The sequence below is a fragment of the Dermochelys coriacea genome, chromosome 25, assembly GCF_009764565.3.
Source record: "Dermochelys coriacea isolate rDerCor1 chromosome 25, rDerCor1.pri.v4, whole genome shotgun sequence".
NCBI classification, from domain to species: Eukaryota; Metazoa; Chordata; order Testudines; family Dermochelyidae; genus Dermochelys; species Dermochelys coriacea.
This window is the reverse complement of record NC_050092.1, coordinates 3267692-3286910: the sequence shown is the minus strand read 5'-3', so window position 1 is coordinate 3286910 and position 19219 is coordinate 3267692. Positions and strand designations below refer to the sequence as shown.

General features: G+C 47.6%; 1 protein-coding gene across 9 annotated transcripts in view; it reads right to left on the bottom strand.

Moving 5' to 3' along the window:
* The window catches only part of PIP5K1C (phosphatidylinositol-4-phosphate 5-kinase type 1 gamma), a 77132-nt gene extending 60000 nt beyond the window's left edge, over nt 1–17132 (bottom strand). The window contains exon 1 of one of the 9 annotated variants that reach the window (XM_038383760.2): nt 16731–17132. In XM_038383760.2, the coding sequence (XP_038239688.1) occupies nt 16731–16830 (100 nt within the window). In that variant the 5' untranslated portion in view covers nt 16831–17132. The remainder of the gene's footprint in view (nt 1–16730) is intronic. The other 8 variants (XM_038383764.2, XM_038383762.2, XM_043502816.1 and 5 more) reach the window with 8 other exon arrangements.
* Nucleotides 17133–19219: the final 2087 nt, after the last annotated feature.

Genomic DNA, 19219 nt, shown 5'->3' with positions numbered 1-19219 from the left:
TAAAACCAACAGGAGCCAGAAAACACAGGATTCCAAAGTGAAACTTTACCCTTACTTCTCCATTCTGCCAAGGGAAGCATTAGCCCAGCAATTGAATAGGACATCATTTCTTAACTCTCTGAAGTGTTAAGACCCTGGAATAGTTGCAAGGCTGTTTTTATCTTAGTTCCAGCTTTGAATTTATATACTATTTCTACAGTTTGCATTTCTGTCAACAAACTCTACTGAAGTTTCAACACAGTGTCCATCAACACGTATGTGGGCAGATGGTGAGAAGGACCATTGTAGAGTAAATATAGAAAGGGAAGCTGTCCCTTTAAAGGGACATCAATTTGAAACTGACAATTAAAAAAAGTACTTTCAGGTGTTCCATTTGACCGGAGTCCCTCAGACAATTTTTGTAGGTTTTCAATCACAATTTCCTATCCCCCCTGCTTTTTTCTTTTTAATTTAAAATTTCTCCTGTTATTGCACAAAGCCCACGAACACACAGGGAACTGACTTAACAGGGGAAGCAGGAAAATTGACTATATACAAAGTGCTCTTACATGCACAATGTAAACCTGAAAAACATTCCGTTAATCTTTCAATCACATTCATTTTAAGAGCTATTTGTAACCCTTGTAGGTAAGGAGTTTTCAGAGAGAAGCGTGGTTATTTAGTTCACTGACCCCCTTTAAAAATGGGGTGAGACATTCCTATTGTGAAGGGTTTACAAAAGTCAGTTTGCGAGATGAACAAAGATATGGCTGAAAAAAATCCCTAAACGATCAAAATTTGCAACCAATAGAAATCTTCCATGGAAAGTGAGAGTCTGATTCCTTTGCCATCTCCACCACAGAAAGAGAAAGAGAAAGAGAGCCAGTGTGTCTTTGGAAGTTTTCATCAGAGTCCATTGTGTTCCCTGCACACCACAAATGGCAAAGAAAGTGTCCGAATGATTCTAGTACATTCTGCTGCTCAGCCTGTGGACAGCAGCAACCGAGAATGACTGGGAAAGTGCCAACATGGGCAGGCTCTCACCAGCCTCATGATGAGATCCAGGTATGCCAGCACCAAGCACCAAAGCCCATGTAGCACTTTAGAATATTCATTTTTCAAAGACAAACCAGAACAGCTTGAACTTAAATCCACCAAAGAAAATTTGAACTGAAGTTTTCATTGCTACAATAATGTCATATCTATACCTTTTAAAAACAGAACAGCCAACTTAGTGGTAGCTCTAAGAGGCAATGGTTAACCATCTTAATTTTACTAACCTTCATTTCTAGGACTTGTGCTAAGTTTTTCTTCCTATTCCCCAATCTTTGAAGACCCTGGGTGAAGTCCTGGCCCCAGTAAAGTCAGTGACAAAAAACCTACTGACTTCCATGGGGCCACGATTTCATCCCATTTCCAAAAAAGTTATGCAGCACCAGTAATGAAATATTAACGATGTCTTATCTCAACTGCTGTAACCACAGAGTTCCTACCAATTTTGTTAACGCAGCAAGAGTGCTTTGTATACAGGTTATTGACACCACTATTTCTATCACTACAATGCATGCCAATAAGATTTAGCACTTCAAGGCACTGGTACCTGTTGGGAGCTGTGTGATGATAAACTGATTTTACAGATGCGTCTTGAGTGATGAAAAGGTCTCAAGCCTGCCTACTGCATGGAAGCATTCCTCTGACTTTATAACTCACACACAACACAAAAGGATTTGGCCAATACAATATGTACCAAAATTACTCAATTTCCAAGCTCCCCAATTTGGCCTAAAGTGACCTCAATTACCTGAGCTTCTAGAGAGTCCTAAACAAAAGTGAAAATCCACATACAATCCTTATTGACTAAACTCTCATTGCTATAGACATTACATGACTAGAATTAAAAATATGGTTATGCTGTTATTTCAGTGGTTGCTTCAGTTAATGCAAGATTGCCTGGTTCACAACAACTCAAGACAAATGAATATTTACGAACTTAGAAGGACACAATCAACTTGAAACTTTAATAGTCCCACTGCGTCCCCTTTAAATATGTCCTTGTCGTGAAAAGAATCGAGAGTACCTTTAAACCATTATGTTATACATACAGTCTTATTCTGCTCCACTGCTGAGAATTTTTTTGGTATGTAATAAGCTATGACAAGAGAAGGTTAGGGTTGCAAAGCACTCCACAGCTAGAATGTGGCAGAACTGGGGTTGTCCACGCATCCTTCATTCAGTCTCCTCGTGCATATGCTTTATTCATAGACTCCAAGGCAGATGAGATCATCTAGTCCAGGGGTTCTCAAACTGGGGGGTCGGGACCCCTCAGGGGGTTGCAAGGTTATTACATGGGGAGCTGCGAGCTGTCAGCCTCCACCTCAAACCCCGCTTTGCCTCCAGCATTTATAATGGTGTTAAATATATATATAAAAAAAGTGGTTTTAATTTATAAAGGGGGGGAGGTTGTACTCAGAGGTTTGCTATGTGAAAGGGGTCACCAGTACAAAGGTTTGAGAACCACTGATCTAGTCTGACCTCCTCTATAATACAGGCCAAAGAACTTCCCCAAAATAATTCCTAGTGCAGATCTTTTAGAAATACAGTCAATCTTGATTTTAAAACAACCACGGTAAGTTACTTCAGTGGTCAATTACTTATTTTAAAAAAATCTACACCTTATTTCCAGTCTGAATGTGTCTAGCTTCAGTTTCCAACACTGGATTGTGTTAGACCTTTCTCTGCTAGATTGAAGGGACCATTATTAAACATTTGTTCCCCATGCAGATACCATACTTACAGACTGTAATCAAGTCAACCTTTAACCTTTTCTTTGCTAAACTACATAGATCGAGCTCTCTGAGTAATGCTATAAGGCAGGGATTGGCATCCTTTGGCACACGGCCCACCAGGGTAAGCCCCTTGGCGGGCCAGGCCGGTTTACCTACCTGCCACATTCGCAGGTTCGGCCGATCGCAGCTCCCACTGGCCACAGTTCACCACTCCAGGTCAATGGGGGCTGCGGGAAGCAGTGACTAGCACATCCCTCAACCTGTGCCACTTCCCGCAGCCCCCATTGACCTAGAGCAGCGAACTGTGGCCGGTGGGAGCTGAGATTGGCCGAACCTGCAGTCGTGGCAGGTAAACAAACCAGCCCGGCCTGCCAGGGAGCTTACCCTGGAGGGCCGTGGGCCAAAAGGTTGCCAATCCCTGCTACAAGGCATGCTGTCTAATCCTTTAAATTATTCTCATGGCTCTCCTCTGAGCCCTCTCCTATTTATCAACATCCCTCTTGAATGGAGGGCACCAGAACTGGACTCTATAGCCACCAGTGGTCACACCATGAGAAATAGAGGTAAAAACCTTTCCACTCCTACTGGAGATTCCCATTTATGCATCCAAGGGTCACATTAGCCATTTTGGCCACATCATCATACTGGGAGCTCATATTCAGCTGATTATCCACCATGATCCACAAATCTTTATTATATTAATCTGATCCACCATATAGAAGAGGCAGAGATGGGGGCAGAATCCAACTCTCAGTCCCAGTTCAGTGCCTCAGACATAAGAGGACATCATTTCTCTTCTTATAACCTTTTGTCTCACTCACTGTCCATCCTTTGCATGGAATTAAGCAGAAATAGCATAATTAAAAGGGTGTATTATAATGTGCAGGCACAAGAGATTAAATAAAGCTGCACCTTAACGCTAGCATTTCCTACCTTCTGAATGCTTGACTTTGGCAACCTTCATGGTTTGTTATCTAGTTTGTGTGTGTAATTTTTTTTTTTAAATATATACCATCATGTGGAGGAATAATGAGTAACAGTAACAGTTATCCGCTGTGAGGATTGGCCACTAAAGGGATGAGAGGCATATTTTGCCAGTAGCTTACACAGCTGTTTACTAGGCAGAAGAGGAATGTTGGGAAACGATCCCGATTTCTATTCCTGGCCCTGTAGAGAAATGGGGCCTAGCGCTTACAAACAACCCAGTCAAGCACAAACTAGAAACATATATTTTGAAAAGCAGTGTGATTCCATGGATCGCGTTCATGCCATATTAGAGACAGGGTTCTAACGTCAGCTCTGCCTTAAGTGTTCTTGTGAGACTTCTAAGATACCTTATCTGGAAAAATGGTAAAAATAATACTTGTCTGCCTCTCTAAGAGCCATCAAGTACACAGAATTATGAACCCCCCAATCAGTAGAAGAGAAGGGACTAGAATTTGTAGTTTCCTTCTGGTTCCCAGCCTAGCACTCCTCTCCCTAGGCTAAAGGAGCTGCAGCTGCACTCCTTTTAGAGCTCAAGCTCTGTGGGGCTGGAGCATGTTCAGTGCAAATGAAATGTTCTGAGATTACCACCTCAAGCTTCTTTCAAGCCCTTCTGAGCATGTGCAAGTGGCAATTTTTTCCAGTGGCTTATACTTCCAAATCCAGATGGATTTTGATATGGGAAGCAAAAGGCATCTCTTTTACCTCAAGAATATTCTCCTGCCAAGTTTAATCCAAGGCATGGAGGAGCTAGAGCACTTCAAAGAGACTACTGAGGAAAAAATTTAACATTGACAAGACTATTTTCCCTTAACCTCATCCTCAAGCAGCTGATCAGCTGAAGTTAAGTTGCTGAAACTCAAACAAATATCAACCTGAGGCAGAGCAGGCAATGAAAAATTTCAGCCCGAATAGTTGAGCGTTTGGCAAAATTATATAAGCAACAATAGGGTCTTATCAGGGAAAGTGCTGGCAACTTCAACTATAGATGGTGCTACAGGCTCTGCATATAAGGGGCCTTCCTGCATAGTCGGTCTGTCTTCATGCTAAGGCAACAGTGAAACTGACAATACTAAGTGTTGCCAAAACCACAAAGTAAACAACCTAATCTTTCAGTTGTACCCATTGAAAATTATACCTATAACTATCGCGCACACACTATTGTCAGACAAACGTGATTTCTTTCAAGTGGCCATGCCCCTTTAAATGCTGTATCTCAAAAGTTACACACACACACACACACACACACACACTCTCTCTCTACACTACAGCACTAGTGTACAGTAGACTCAACAAGGGTTAGCCAATCATTGCAGTTAACCTGGTGCTGAAGATGATTTAGCTGCACTCATTGCTGACATTCCTTATAACAGTGGGTCACTTTGATAGTGTAGACATGGCTTTGGTGAAATCCAAATTAACGCAATTTCCATTGTAAAAGCATCAAAGGCTGACTGTCTAGTTATCAATATTTGGATTTATGGTTTATTAATAGGCACACAATCTTTTCCATATGTTGCTGAAGACTTTTACAAGATTATACAGTAAAGGAGGACGATGTATTCGAGCTACTCAGCTTTGAGTATAATACAAGTGCATTATCAGTGCTTTATAAATAACAGATACAGTACCAAGTGCGTGCTAGGTCTTAACAGACCAGAAAGATGACAAGATCATCATCACAGAAAATCCCAAGGGGACATGCCTCCTTGCAGACTGAGCACCACTTGGATTGATCGCTATCTAGGTCCTTAAGGTGGCATGGCTGGATATTCAGTTTATATCCAACACTGACAGTTTTAGTGCCACTGAAGCTTTTTTCAACCATGTGATCAGCCACCATGTAGTGACACTGAAGACAAGATGACAGTGCTCTCATCTTGTGGTCCACAGACATCCTGCTAATTTAAGATTAGAATAGTGTTCCATAAAATGGAAGAGAGTTGTTTGCCCTGTGTTCAGGTCATCTGAAAAGTTCCCATGCTCAGCTTGTGTACAGATCATTTCAGAAGCAGTGTATGTGTCACAAGATTGGCTTGGGCACAGACAAGTCCATAAGCAGAGGATGTTTTTAATTTGTTGAATCAGTGTTTGCTGTAAGGAAGCACATAGATACCCGTTGGCTTGCCAATATTTATCCCTACTTTTCTGTGTAGTGTTTACAGATGAACAAGTAGATATAAGAAATATTCATTTGGAAGTGGGTATATGAAGATTTTTTTAAGCCAATATAGTCTCATGGCAAAAAGCAGATTAATATTACTATTGCAGATACTGCTAATTCTAAATTAGAGACAAGACTTAAGACCACATCCCCATCCTGAATAGTCTGCGAAGTGACTTGCACTCTCAGCACTATAAAGTATTATACAGATGGCTGTGCACTGTGATATTTCATTTATTGACATTGGGTCCCCAGTGACAGAAAAGCCATGCAACTGTACAGAGGGATAATTCTAGCTGGCACCGTTTACTACAGATGAAACTTGACTGCATGTGCAGTCTGAATACTATAAAATAAAGCTGTTCTTTTTACAGAAATAATCAATCATTCTCCTTTCCTGTTCTGCACTAAAAATATTTATGAACACCATTTATATTACAGAATCACTCATTGGCTTCACTTATTTAGATACAACAGAATCAGAAGGGCAGTGGCATTTTGTTTTACTCAGTAATATTGTAGGAAAAAATTAGTGACAATAAATAGCTCACTATGAGCTGGAATTGCTCAGGGATGTGCAGTCACCTCTGCAATCTAGAGAGGACAGAAAGAGGCCAGTTGAGCATCGCTGGCATGACAGCATAAATTGATGGGAAAATGTTGAATCCTCCAGATTTACTCACCACACACACTGACTCAGTCTAGTTATTCACCACAAGAGGAATCACTTCCACAAGTGAGGAAACTCACATGTAACATGGAGAAGCCACAAGAACACATGTCGGAAAACAACTACTGTACACCTAATTATAGGTTGAAGAGATTTTGTTTAAATGTGTGAGTGAGAAAGAGAAAGTGAGAAAAGCTACTGTCGTTGGTTTTGGCCTTTTCTTTATTACTAGAAAGGTCTCCCAGGAAGTTCTGAGGTTAATTAGGCAACCTACAACACACACCACACAGCCCTAGGAGCAGAATATTTGCCTAAAGAAGGCAAGACAGCACCATTGGCTCTTAGGTTGTTCACAGGATTTCATTGTTGGTGAAAGGTGTTGGATTGATATCTTCTACAGACTAAAGCCCTCTACTTCTCAATAGGTCAGGCATAGCAGGAAAGCCTTTCCCACTAACGTGTGTCAACCTTGATCTCTGGGTGTGCAATCTTTGGGCTCTCTGCTGGGAGCACTAGTTGTGATATAGATTGAAGCTAAATTCATTTCACACAGGCCACCAAGCAAGTTACAGGCTTTTCCATCACCACCTTTCTTGGATTTTGGTTATTTAATATCAGCATCAAGCAGCCTTTTGTTTGACATCACTGACTGACTGACCTACCTTTGTATTGGGTTACTGATGTTTTGCCATCAATATAGTGGAATTGTAAAGCCTCATGCAGTAAGGTGCTTGGCATGTCACAGATCTGCATTAAGGAATCTTCCAAGTCACAAGAGAGAACATGAGGGTGCTTGTGCATGTACTGAAAGAGTACAGAGCAGGTATACAACCAACATGCTATAAATGCAGGGTGGATCTGCGGGGCAAGCAATTTGCTTTGCCAAAGACATACAGACACTGAAAATATTTGGAAAAAGAAAAGGAGTACTTGTGGCACCTTAGAGACTAACAAATTTATTTGAGCATAAGCTTTCATGAGCTACAGCTCACTTCATTGGATGCATGCAGTGGAAAATACAGTGGGGAGATTTATATACATAGAGAACATGAAACAATGGGTGTTACCATACACACTGTAACGAGAGTGATCATTTAAGGTGAGCTATCACCAGCAGGAGAGTTGGGGGGGAGGAAGGGGGAAATCTTTTGTAGTGATGATCAAGGTGGGCCATTTCTAGCAGTTGACAAGAACGTCTGAGGAACGGGGGGCGGGGGGGAATACACAAGGGGAAATAGTTTTACTTTGTGTAATGACCCATCCACTCCCAGTCTCTATTCAAGCCTAAGTTAATTGTATCCAGTTTGCAAATTAATTCCAATTCAGCAGTCTCTCCTTGGAGTCTGTTTCTGAAGGTTTATTGTTGAAGGATAGCCACTCTCAGGTCTGTAATCGAGTGACCAGAGAGACTGAAGTGTTCTCCAACTGGTTTTTGGATGTTACAGTTCTTGACGTCTGATTTGTGTCCATTTGTTCTTTTACGTAGAGACTGTTCAGTTTGACCAATTACATGGCAGAGGGGCATTGCTGGCACATGATGGCATATATCACATTGGTAGATGCGCAGGTGAACGAGCCTCTGATAGGGTGGCTGATGTGATTAGGCCCTCTGATGGTGTCCCCTGAATAGATATGTGGACACAGTTGGCAACGGGCTTTGTTGCAAGGATAGGTTCCTGGGTTAGTGGTTCTGTTGTGTGGTTGCTGGTGAGTATTTGCTTCAGGTTGGGGGGCTGTCTGTAAGCAAGGACTGGCCTGTCTCCCAAGATCTGAGAGAGTGATGGATCGTCCTTCAGGATAGGTTGTAGATCCTTGATGATGCATTGGAGAGGTTTCAGTTGGGGGCTGAAAGTGACGGCTAGTGGCGTTCTTTGTTGGGCCTGTCCTGTAGTAGGTGACTTCTGGGTACTCTTCTGGCTCTGTCAATCTGTTCCTTCACTTCAGCAGGCGGGTATTGTAGTTATAAGAATGCTTGATAGAGATCTTGTAGGTGTTTGTCTCTGTCTGAGGGGTTGGAGCAAATGCAGTTGTATCGTAGAGTTTGGCTGTAGACAACGGATCATGTGGTGTGGTCTGGATGAAAGCTAGAGGCATGTAGGTAGGAATAGCGGTCAGTAGGTTTCCGATATAGGGTGGTGGTTATGTGACCATCACTTAGCACCATAGTGTCAGAAAGTGGATCTCTTGTGTGGACTGGTCCAGGCTGAGGTTGATGGTGGGATGGAAATTGTTGAAATCCTGGTGGAATTCCTCAAGGGCTTCTTTTCCATGGGTCCAGATGATGAAGATGTCATCAATGTAGCGCAAGTATAGTAGGGGCATTAGGGGACGAGAGCTGAGGAAGCGTTGTTCTAAATCAGCCATAAAAATGTTAGCATACTGTGGGGCCATGCGGGTACCCATCGCAGTGCTGCTGATTTGAAGGTATTCATTGTCCCAAAATGTGAAATAGTTATGGGTGAGGACAAAGTCACAAAGTTCAGCCATCAAGTTTGCCGTGACATTAATCGGGGACACTGTTCCTGACGGCTTATAGTCCATCTTTGTGTGGAATGTTGGTGTAGAGGCTTCTACATCCATAGTGGCTAGGATGGTGTTTTCAGGAAGATGACCGATGGATTGTAGTTTCCTCAGGAAGTCAGTGGTGTCTTCAAGATGGCTGGGAGTGCTGGTAGCATAGGGCCTGAGGAAGGAGTCTACATAGCCAGACAATCCTGCTGTCAGGGTGCCAATGCCCGAGATGATAGGGCATTCAGGATTTACAGGTTTATGGATCTTGGGTAGCAGATAGAATACCCCAGGTCGGGGTTCCAGGGCCTAGCAGCCTCTTGTTCATGTTCAGACCTATTCATGATGACGACAGCACCTCCTTTGTCAGCCTTTTTGATTATGATGTCAGAGTTGTTTCTAAGGCTGTGGATGTCATTGTCTTCTGCACGGCTAAGGTTATGGGGCAAGTGATGCTGCTTTTCCACAATTTCAGCCCGTGCACATCGACGGAAGCACTGTGTAGAAGTCCAGTCTGTTTCGACCTTCAGCAGAAGTCCATCCCGAATCCTTCTTTTTGTAGTCTTGGTAGGAAGGTCTCTGTGGGTTAGTATGTTGTTCAGTGGAGTGTTGGAAATATTCCTTGAGTCGGAGATGTTGGAAAATAGGATTCTAGGTCACCACAGAACTGTATCAAGTTCGTGGGGGTGGAGGGGCAGAAGGAGAGGCCCCAAGATAGCCCAGCAGAAGAATCTGTCCTAAGAGTATAGTTGGATAGATTAACAATATTGCCGGGTGGGTTAAGGGAGCCACTGTTGTGGCCCCTTGTGGGGTGTAGTTTAGATAGCTTAGTGTCCTTTTTCTTTTGTAGAGAAGCAAAGTCTGTGTTGTAAATGGCTTGTCTAGTTTTTGTAAAGTCCAGCCATGAGGAAGTTTGTGTGCAAGGTTGTTTTTTTTAAATGAGAGTATCCAGTTTTGAGAGCTCATTCTTAGTCTTTCCCTGTTTGCTGTAGAAGATGTTGATCAGGTGGTTCCGCAGTTTCTTTGAGAGCGCGTGGCACAAGCTGTCAGCATAGTCTGTTTCACATTTTGGGACAATGTATACCTTCTAATCAGCGGCACTGCGATGGGTACTCGCATGGCCCCACAGTATGCCAACATTTTTATGGCTGACTTAGAACAACGCTTCCTCAGCTCTTGTCCCCTAATGCCCCTATTCTACTTATGCTACATTGATGACATCTTCATCATCTGGACCCATGGAAAAGAAGCCCTTGAGGAATTCCACCAGGATTTCAACAATTTCCCTGGCACCCAGATTTTATATTCCCTAGCATCAGAAGGGTCTAGAGAACAAAGGAGACTCTGTGATCCACCAAGCTCCCATTGCAATCCAGAACTATAAAGATGTCTTGGGATCGAAGAAAGTGATTCCCAGCTTCTGCTGTTCCCCACCTCAGTGAAGGGATCCTAGAAACAGGAGACAGGCTCCTGGAGCTAAACTCCAACTGCTACTGGTAAATACTGGGGAAGAGAAGGCTCAAGACAAGAAGTCAACAAATCAGAGTGAAACTGACTATGCACCAAGCAGAGACACTGACAGGCAGAAAAACGTTTTCCCTCTAATTTCAGTTTTAGCCATCTCTGCTGTAGTTACACGAGATTAGGGTAGAGGCAACCTTTTCAGACAAATGTGACTTAAATCTATTACATCTTGAACTACTCTTTGTTCCCACATGCACAGAGAGATGGGAACTAATCATGTGCTGGAAAAAAAGCCTCTTAGAAAATACTAAGGTGCAACATCACCACTGCCAGAAGAAAGGCATCTGCCAGGCTCCTGCAAATTAATTCTGGCCTGCAGGAACATGCTCAGCAGTCCAAGGAGATGGATGGGAATAATAAGTGACAAAGATATAAGCAGCACCTGATGAGCACAGTACTCCAAACCTTTGTCGGAATATCACATGACCATGTCAGACCTATTTCTGGATTTAATTTGTTTCAGCTGAAAGATGCTTTCATGAAGAAAGCTAGCACTGTAAGTTGGACTTTGTTTTTATACTGCAAGATCTGTATATGGGAAAATTCACCTTTTAATCAGATTACAGGCTCTTGCCAGAAGCACATAAATCATGCGAGTGAATTGCTTTAATCATTGGGCTCAAATTATACACTACTTGTACAGTCTCAGATCATTTCCTAAGGAAGACTTCTTCAGAGACCTATAAGAAAGCTCCCTGAATGGAATACAGCAGCAGCAATTCACTCAGTCCTATCAGTACTGGATTGGGGGGTATGAATCAGTGTTCATGCCACACTCCCAGTCAGGACCCGGCCCGAGACAGGGAAGCTAATGATCCAGCCTGCGGACCAAATTCGGCAATGAATCCTGGTCACGTGCCACCTGAGGCATGTTGCGCATATGCTAAGTAGTAGTACTGGATTATGCAACTAGCTGTTACATACAGATCAATGCTGGCTAAGCTAAATGTTAGTCAAAAAAATCAGTCCAAAATATTTTAAAAAAGAGTGGCTAGAATACTCAGTGCTAAGACGGAAAGTCTCTAGTTCTTAGTGTCCTTCCTCAGCTCTCAACCTCCACTAGAAATCCTCCTGCCCTTCGTGTTCACTTCCTCCTGCCTATTCTCATTTAAAGGGGCAATTAGTTTGCTAAACCCATTATAACTTTAGTTCAAAGGCTTTCTTCTAATTTGCCACAGATGGGCTATGTACTGGGCTGACTTAGGGAGAAGCTATTGCAGAGGGTCTGTAAAATGTCAACGGGTCTGGAGGTGGGCGTCTAACTAGCCACCATCACCTTAACTGGCACCGTTTCCAAGGGCGTTGGGCATGCACCACGCTTTGAACCTTCATCACACTTGGGATGATGTTTATATTTGATTCTTCCTCAAGCTGATAAGATCTTACCATTCCCAGAGCAACCTCTCCAATTTCCTTTTTCACCACATTGGGAAAGATTGAACTGTTTCTGGTAGACTTCTTGTCTCAGCTTTTTAATCTGCTCACTGGATAAAACCATTTCCCACATCCCTTGTCAAGTTACTTATGATTTTATCTTTGGGCTGAGGAAGAGATTTTCCACCAATGAGCAAACATTGTAATAATGTTCTAACCAGCACCCCTAACACCAACACGTCAAGATTGGCATTATAGCTTCAGTCAGTGTCCACGGAGGCTAAGAGGGTGAACGCCTAAGAGTGAACAGACTCCACCCTGCACTCCCCCTTTGTCTCAAGGGAGGGAAAAGCAGACAGTGAGAGATACTGTACTGAGCCAGATAATGGAATCCAGCTATTAGATCATCTAGCCCATCTCCCGACAAATAGAGGGCTCACCCTCTAGACACTGGAGGATTCTAGTGTTTTGCCCAGTCTAGCTTTTAAGAGTCACAAGTGATGGGGAAAGACTTGAAAAACTGACCAAACACCAACTAGATAGAGAAATCAGAAAGATGGCGTGGGGTGTGAGAAAAATCCAGGCCTCACCTCCCTAAACTGCTGTGATTCCTACAAGTATGTTACCTTTGGACCCTGCTTGGGGGCACCATCTTTACAACACCATTATGTAGTTGAGTCTCCAATAATTTGAACCCCACTCCCTACAAGGAGTTTTTGGACTCTTCTCATTCCCTCAGAGCTTCCTGGCTGCTGTGAATAGAGGGAGGAGAGAAGGATGAGGTCATTGCTATTCACCCTTCCTAACCACATTCTAGGGACAGGTACTCCATGCTGAGTAACTCTAGGGCCTGCCACTACTGCTGCTTATCAGAGCTTCCCCAAAGACCTGCCATGTGAAGATAATGGGATTTTCACCACTTTCACTGCTACTCACAGCAAAACTGAGCGAAGTCCTCAAATGCTGCTTGGTAAAACTGCACACAGCTGTCCAGGCTAGACCGTCTGCAGACTCAGGAAGATGGTACTACATCAGTTTACACATGATTCAATTTTCAAAACTGTTCTTTGCAACCATAACGGCTAAAACCCGGAGGGGGGGGGAAGAGAAGCAGAGGAAGACAGATCAGACTCTGCAGAAGTTAATGAATGAGACCCTTGTGCTCACGAATGAGCACTTCCTGCTTGCCAATGTCAAGTGTGATTTTTTCCTCACGGGGACATCATGAAGCTTCCAAAATTCCCCTTGGGAGATCCCTCCACAATTTAATCCATCTGACTGCCAGGAAAATGTTTCCGATATTCAGCCCAAATTTCCTCTTACTTCCATCCCATGACTTCTAGTTACATCCCTGTGCATGCCGAGTCCTCCCTTTCCTTGTAGTTCACATCATGCTATTTCTCCCCACGCATTCTGGAGGCCTTTACTGACCTGGACAAGGCCGTTAATTAACTCTGTCAAGTTCATTTAATAAGAAAGCACAGCTCTCAGCCAATCCAACTGCAAAGTGGCTTTTGTCTATACCAACAATCTTCCATTAATGGTAGCAGTGATGGGTGCTCGTGCAGTGAGTTTCCAAAGCTTTAACCATCACATCAATCAGCATTTGCGTACAGCAGCTACAATGGTGGGAAACGTAGGAAAACTGCTAGTGGAGAAAGAGGGTGAGAGACAAGGAGAAGTTCTATCTGGGAGGTATCCATCCCAAAATATGCCTGGAAGCAAAGGAACAGCGTTCCCATTCATAGGAATGCGAGTTCTCAAAACACATACCCACCCTGCTACATCACTCAGTGCCCTGCCCTCACATGATTTCAGTGTAGTCCTTATGGTGACAGCGTGCCATAACCATGCATTTGGGAGTATTTCACAGAAGAATGCATGCAGTCAGGCTTAGGTCAAACTTTCTTTTGACAACGTTTTTTAAAAGTTTCCGTGTGCTGCCCATCTACCCCCATTCCCGGTTGCCTATTTTAACAATCAGCACTTCAGGGCAGGGACCTATATACATCTAGTCATGTGGCACACTTGGAAAGCTATGTAAGTAATGAGTAAGCAGTTTTTCAAATGAAAATATTGCCAACATTATTTTTTGTCCTGTATCTGCCTGGTGCTAGTCAAATGAGACTAGATCTCCTACAGCTGTAGGTCAGCCAGTGTGCTGTTTTTGGAGAAGGAAAAAATTATGCACTCATTGTTTTGTTTTAAGTCAGCAGGTGAGCCATAGCTTCCCCAGACTCCTTGCTGCGTCCTAAGCATCACAATAATATTCTGCTGTCCTCCGACACTCTTAGAAAATTAAAGAGGTTTAAAAAAAACCAGAAGAGCAAGTGAGATTTTTTGTTGTTTTGTGACAAAGCGTTTTCTTTTTTCTACTCAGCATCAAAAGCCATAAAGCCTGCTGACTATTGCATCCTGCTAAACAAGCCTCACACTGTGCTCCAGAAAAGGAAGCCTAGAAAAATCTAGGATTTACTTTTTTAGAGCTCTCTCGCAACAAGCCACATGCAGTTGTTCCCTCCATTATCCTAGCAGTACTGACCAACTGAAGCAGAAAGTGCATGGCCCGGCTGGGAGTCTCTAGAAGTGTGGCTAAGACCACCTCTTACAACATTTGGCTTATTAAACACTGCCAACCCCATTAGATGGCATCGCCACCAATTTCTGTAGTAGATTATTTAAGTTCTACTGCCTCTAAAAACCCCAAAGAAATCAGATCATTGTGTTGTGACATCAAAATTTAGCTGGTTCTGTTAAATACTATGAATAAATTCAGTGTTCAGAGCCAGAGATACTCAGCATCTCTCTGAAAGAAACCCACAATGGGAGTTGTTGTCCACTTAACAACCTGGAACAGTTGCACCATGGTCATATGCAAAACTGAACCTAAAAATTGTACAGTTATAATGAACTGTAAGTCAGCAAGCAAGGACAGATGCACAGGGATTTGCCCAGCAATGTGTTTCTGATTTTGTCAGTTTGAGACTCCCAAATTCATTTAAAATTATCAGTAATAGCCAGGCCTCCTCAGGAGCTTGTTTCCAGCCTTATAATCACTTTCAAGCAGCCTTGAGAAAGCAGAGCTTTCCGATCTTGCTTTGGATAAGATGAACTGATAACGTGACAGAAATATTTTCCTGTGACTGGAAAAGGTTCTCACAACTTATACGGGCTACATGGGGGAGGTCACAGGAAGAGCTTGAGTAACTGGGGAAAGCAGGGGGTTGGACTAGCTGACCTCCTGAGGTCTCTTCCAACCCTCATCTCCTAGGATCTTATGAAAGCAATGAAGACCAGGGATGCAAGAGAGGAGACTCCTCCCATCCCATTCTCTATGGGAATGAATATGAACATAACATTGTAGTTTATCAAAGAAACAGAGCCAATGGACGCACATTTTCCAGAGAAAGTTGTGGATGGTGCACAGGACTGAAACTCGAAATCCCAGACTCGGTGTGTGATCCCTGGGCAAGTCATTTATAAGCCCTAGTGTCTATAAAATGAGGTTTACCATTCCTCTACCGTGCAGGGATGTTACAAGGATAATGTCAAAAATGCTTGTGTGGCTACTCAGATATTACAGGTACAGGAGGGCTGAGAAAAGCCAACAAACCCAGGCAGCAATAGGCTTCTTGCATGCTCAGATGTCACCTGCTAGTATTTAGTTGGGAGAAGAAGGGTAATTTTTCCCTAAGACCCTGCATGTTGCTGATATTCCAGCACTCTCCTTTCAGGAGAGATGACAGAGAAAGCCTATTCAGTCCCATCAAGTTCATCTCAGTAATGAAAGACTGTGCCCTCTTCTCCAGGGCTCAATCCTGTGTAGACAAGGCACCATCCCCTGATGTCCTACTGCTAAGCAATGGGGCTCCCACCTCTCTCTCCTATTCCACAAGCTGCTGCACTGGCACTATTCCCTCCCCACCCCCCCAGGGGCAGCCCAGACTGCCCCCGACATTAGTACAGGTTTCAGAGTAGCAGCCGTGTTAGTCTGTATTCGCAAAAAGAAATGGAGTACCGGTGGCACCTTAGAGGCTAACAAATTTATTAGAGCATAAGCTTTTGTGAGCTACAGCTCACTTCATCGTGTAGCTCACGAAAGCTTATGCTCTAATAAGTTTGTTAGTCTCTAAGGTGCCACCGGTACTCCATTTCTTTTTGCGACATTACTACATTACATTTAAAGCACATAGCCCCTCCTCGCCCGAGCTGCAGGGTCTTCCTCAGCACCCAGAGCGCCCAGCTCCAGGGGCTCCCCACCCCAAGCTGCCCCCTTCCCAACTCCTGAAGAGTGAGCAGCAGGGCAGGCTCGGGGCAGTGCCACCCTGCAGAGCTTCGGGGGGAGGGGGGGCCCCCACACAGGAGAGAGTCAGAATCTCAGGGTGGGAAGGGAACCCAGGAGGTATCTAGTCCAACCCCCTGCTCAAAGCAGGGCCAGTCCCCAATTTTTGCCCCAGATCCCTAAATGGCCCCCTCAAGGATTGAACTCACAACCCTGGGTTTAGCAGGGCAATGCTCAAACCACTGAGCTAGCTGTCCTCCCAATGCATGCAGGGATTCTGCCCAGGCAAGTTTTTTTTTTGGGGGGGGGGAGGGGAGTCCGCTTATCCTGGACGGTACCATTCATTGGGTCCTCTGGGCTAGCGTGGGCGGGGGCGCTCAGCCCGGCCCGGGTCCACGCCGGGGGCCCCCGTAGGGAGAGACTCAGCCCCCCACCCCGCGGGGTCCGCAGCCCGTTCACCTCCTGCCGAGTCCGCTCCCCCCCATCCAGCCTCCGGGCTGACGGCTCCGGCCTCGGCGGCGAGCGCGCTCTCCGCATCGTCCGGCACTTCCAGCTCCATGGCCGCCGAGAGCGGGGACGCTGCGCAGGGCAGGGTGCCCCGGCTCCGGCCGACGGCAGCAGCGACGCGGACGCGGACGCGGAGGAGACCGGGAAGCGCTCCCCACCGCGCGGACCATAGAGCCGGGAGTGCGGCGGCTAGAGGCGCCCTAGGAGCCCTGGAGGCGGAAGAAGATCATAGAGCCCGCAGGAAGCAGCGGTAGAGAAGCCCAAGCAGGGAAATGGGAGCCGCTCGGGCCCTGGGCGGCGGCGGCGGCGGCGGCGGGGGGGGGGCTATAGAGCGATGCTGTCGCGGCTGGACGGCTGCTGTCACCGGAAGCGGCGGGATTGGGCGTTAGAAGCCCATAGAGCGGAGGAAGGGAGAGTCCACTGTTCTCTCTCGCGGGGGCACCGGAACGGCCCCGCCCAGCGCGTCCTCAGAGCGGGGTGAGCGGCTCCAGCCCCGCACGGTTGGGGGGCGGGGCCTGCCAGGTCACCATGGCAACCGCGGGAGGCTCTTATTGGCGGAGCGGCCCGGCCGGCTTCACTGAGCCTCGCCGCCGCCCCGTGCTGGGAGGTGGCGGGACGGGACGTGCCATGGCCCCAGGAGGGGTGCGGGTGAAGGGTCACCCCCACCCCCCCCCCGATTTGCTGCTTGGCTTGTACTGAGCATGCTCACACGGACTGAGCGGGCTCCGGAACACTGCTGAAGCCAGCTACGCTAACTCTGCCCCCCATCGGCTGGGGCGTGGCGTCGCCCCGAATGGCACCATGGCCCCGTGCTGGGACGTGGCGTCGCCCCGAATGGCACCATGGCCCTGTGCTGGGACGTGGCGTCGCCCCGAATGGCACCATGGCCCCGTGCTGGGACGTGGCAGGACGGGACGTGGCGTCGCCCCGAATGGCACCATGGCCCCGTGCTGGGACGTGGCAGGACGGGACGTGGCGTCGCCCCGAATGGCACCATGGCCCTGTGCTGGGACGTGGCATCGCCCCGAATGGCACCATGGCCCCGTGCTGGGACGTGGCAGGACGGGACGTGGCGTCGCCCCGATTGGCACCATGGCCCCGTGCTGGGACGTGGCAGGACGGGACGTGGCATCGCCCCGAATGGCACCATGGCCCCGTGCTGGGACGTGGCAGGACGGGACGTGGCGTCGCCCCGAATGGCACCATGGCCCCGTGCTGGGACGTGGCAGGACGGGACGTGGCGTCGCCCCGAATGGCACCATGGCCCCGTGCTGGGACGTGGCAGGACGGGACGTGGCGTCGCCCCGAATGGCACCATGGCCCCGTGCTGGGACGTGGCAGGACGGGACGTGGCGTCGCCCCGAATGGCACCATGGCCCCGTGCTGGGAGGTGGCGGGACGGGACGTGCCATGGCCCCAGGAGGGGTGCGGGTGAAGGGTCACCCCCACCCCACCCCCGATTTGCTGCTTGGCTTGTACTGAGCATGCTCACACGGACTGAGCGGGCTCCGGAACACTGCTGAAGCCGGCTACGCTAACTCTGCCCCCCATCGGCTGGGGCGTGGCGTCGCCCCGAATGGCACCATGGCCCCGTGCTGGGACGTGGCAGGACGGGACGTGGCGTCGCCCCGAATGGCACCATGGCCCCGTGCTGGGACGTGGCAGGACGGGACGTGGCGTCGCCCCGAATGGCACCATGGCCCCGTGCTGGGACGTGGCAGGACGGGACGTGGCGTCGCCCCGAATGGCACCATGGCCCTGTGCTGGGACGTGGCATCGCCCCGAATGGCACCATGGCCCCGTGCTGGGACGTGGCAGGACGGGACGTGGCGTCGCCCCGATTGGCACCATGGCCCCGTGCTGGGACGTGGCAGGACGGGACGTGGCGTCGCCCCGAATGGCACCATGGCCCCGTGCTGGGACGTGGCAGGACGGGACGTGGCGTCGCCCCGAATGGCACCATGGCCCCGTGCTGGGACGTGGCAGGACGGGACGTGGCGTCGCCCCGAATGGCACCATGGCCCCGTGCTGGGACGTGGCAGGACGGGACGTGGCGTCGCCCCGAATGGCACCATGGCCCCGTGCTGGGACGTGGCAGGACGGGACGTGGCGTCGCCCCGAATGGCACCATGGCCCCGTGCTGGGACGTGGCAGGACGGGACGTGGCGTCGCCCCGAATGGCACCATGGCCCCGTGCTGGGACGTGGCAGGACGGGACGTGGCGTCGCCCCGAATGGCACCATGGCCCCGTGCTGGGACGTGGCAGGACGGGACGTGGCGTCGCCCCGAATGGCACCATGGCCCCGTGCTGGGACGTGGCAGGACGGGACGTGGCATCGCCCCGAATGGCACCATGGCCCCGTGCTGGGACGTGGCAGGACGGGACGTGGCGTCGCCCCGAATGGCACCATGGCCCCGTGCTGGGACGTGGCAGGACGGGA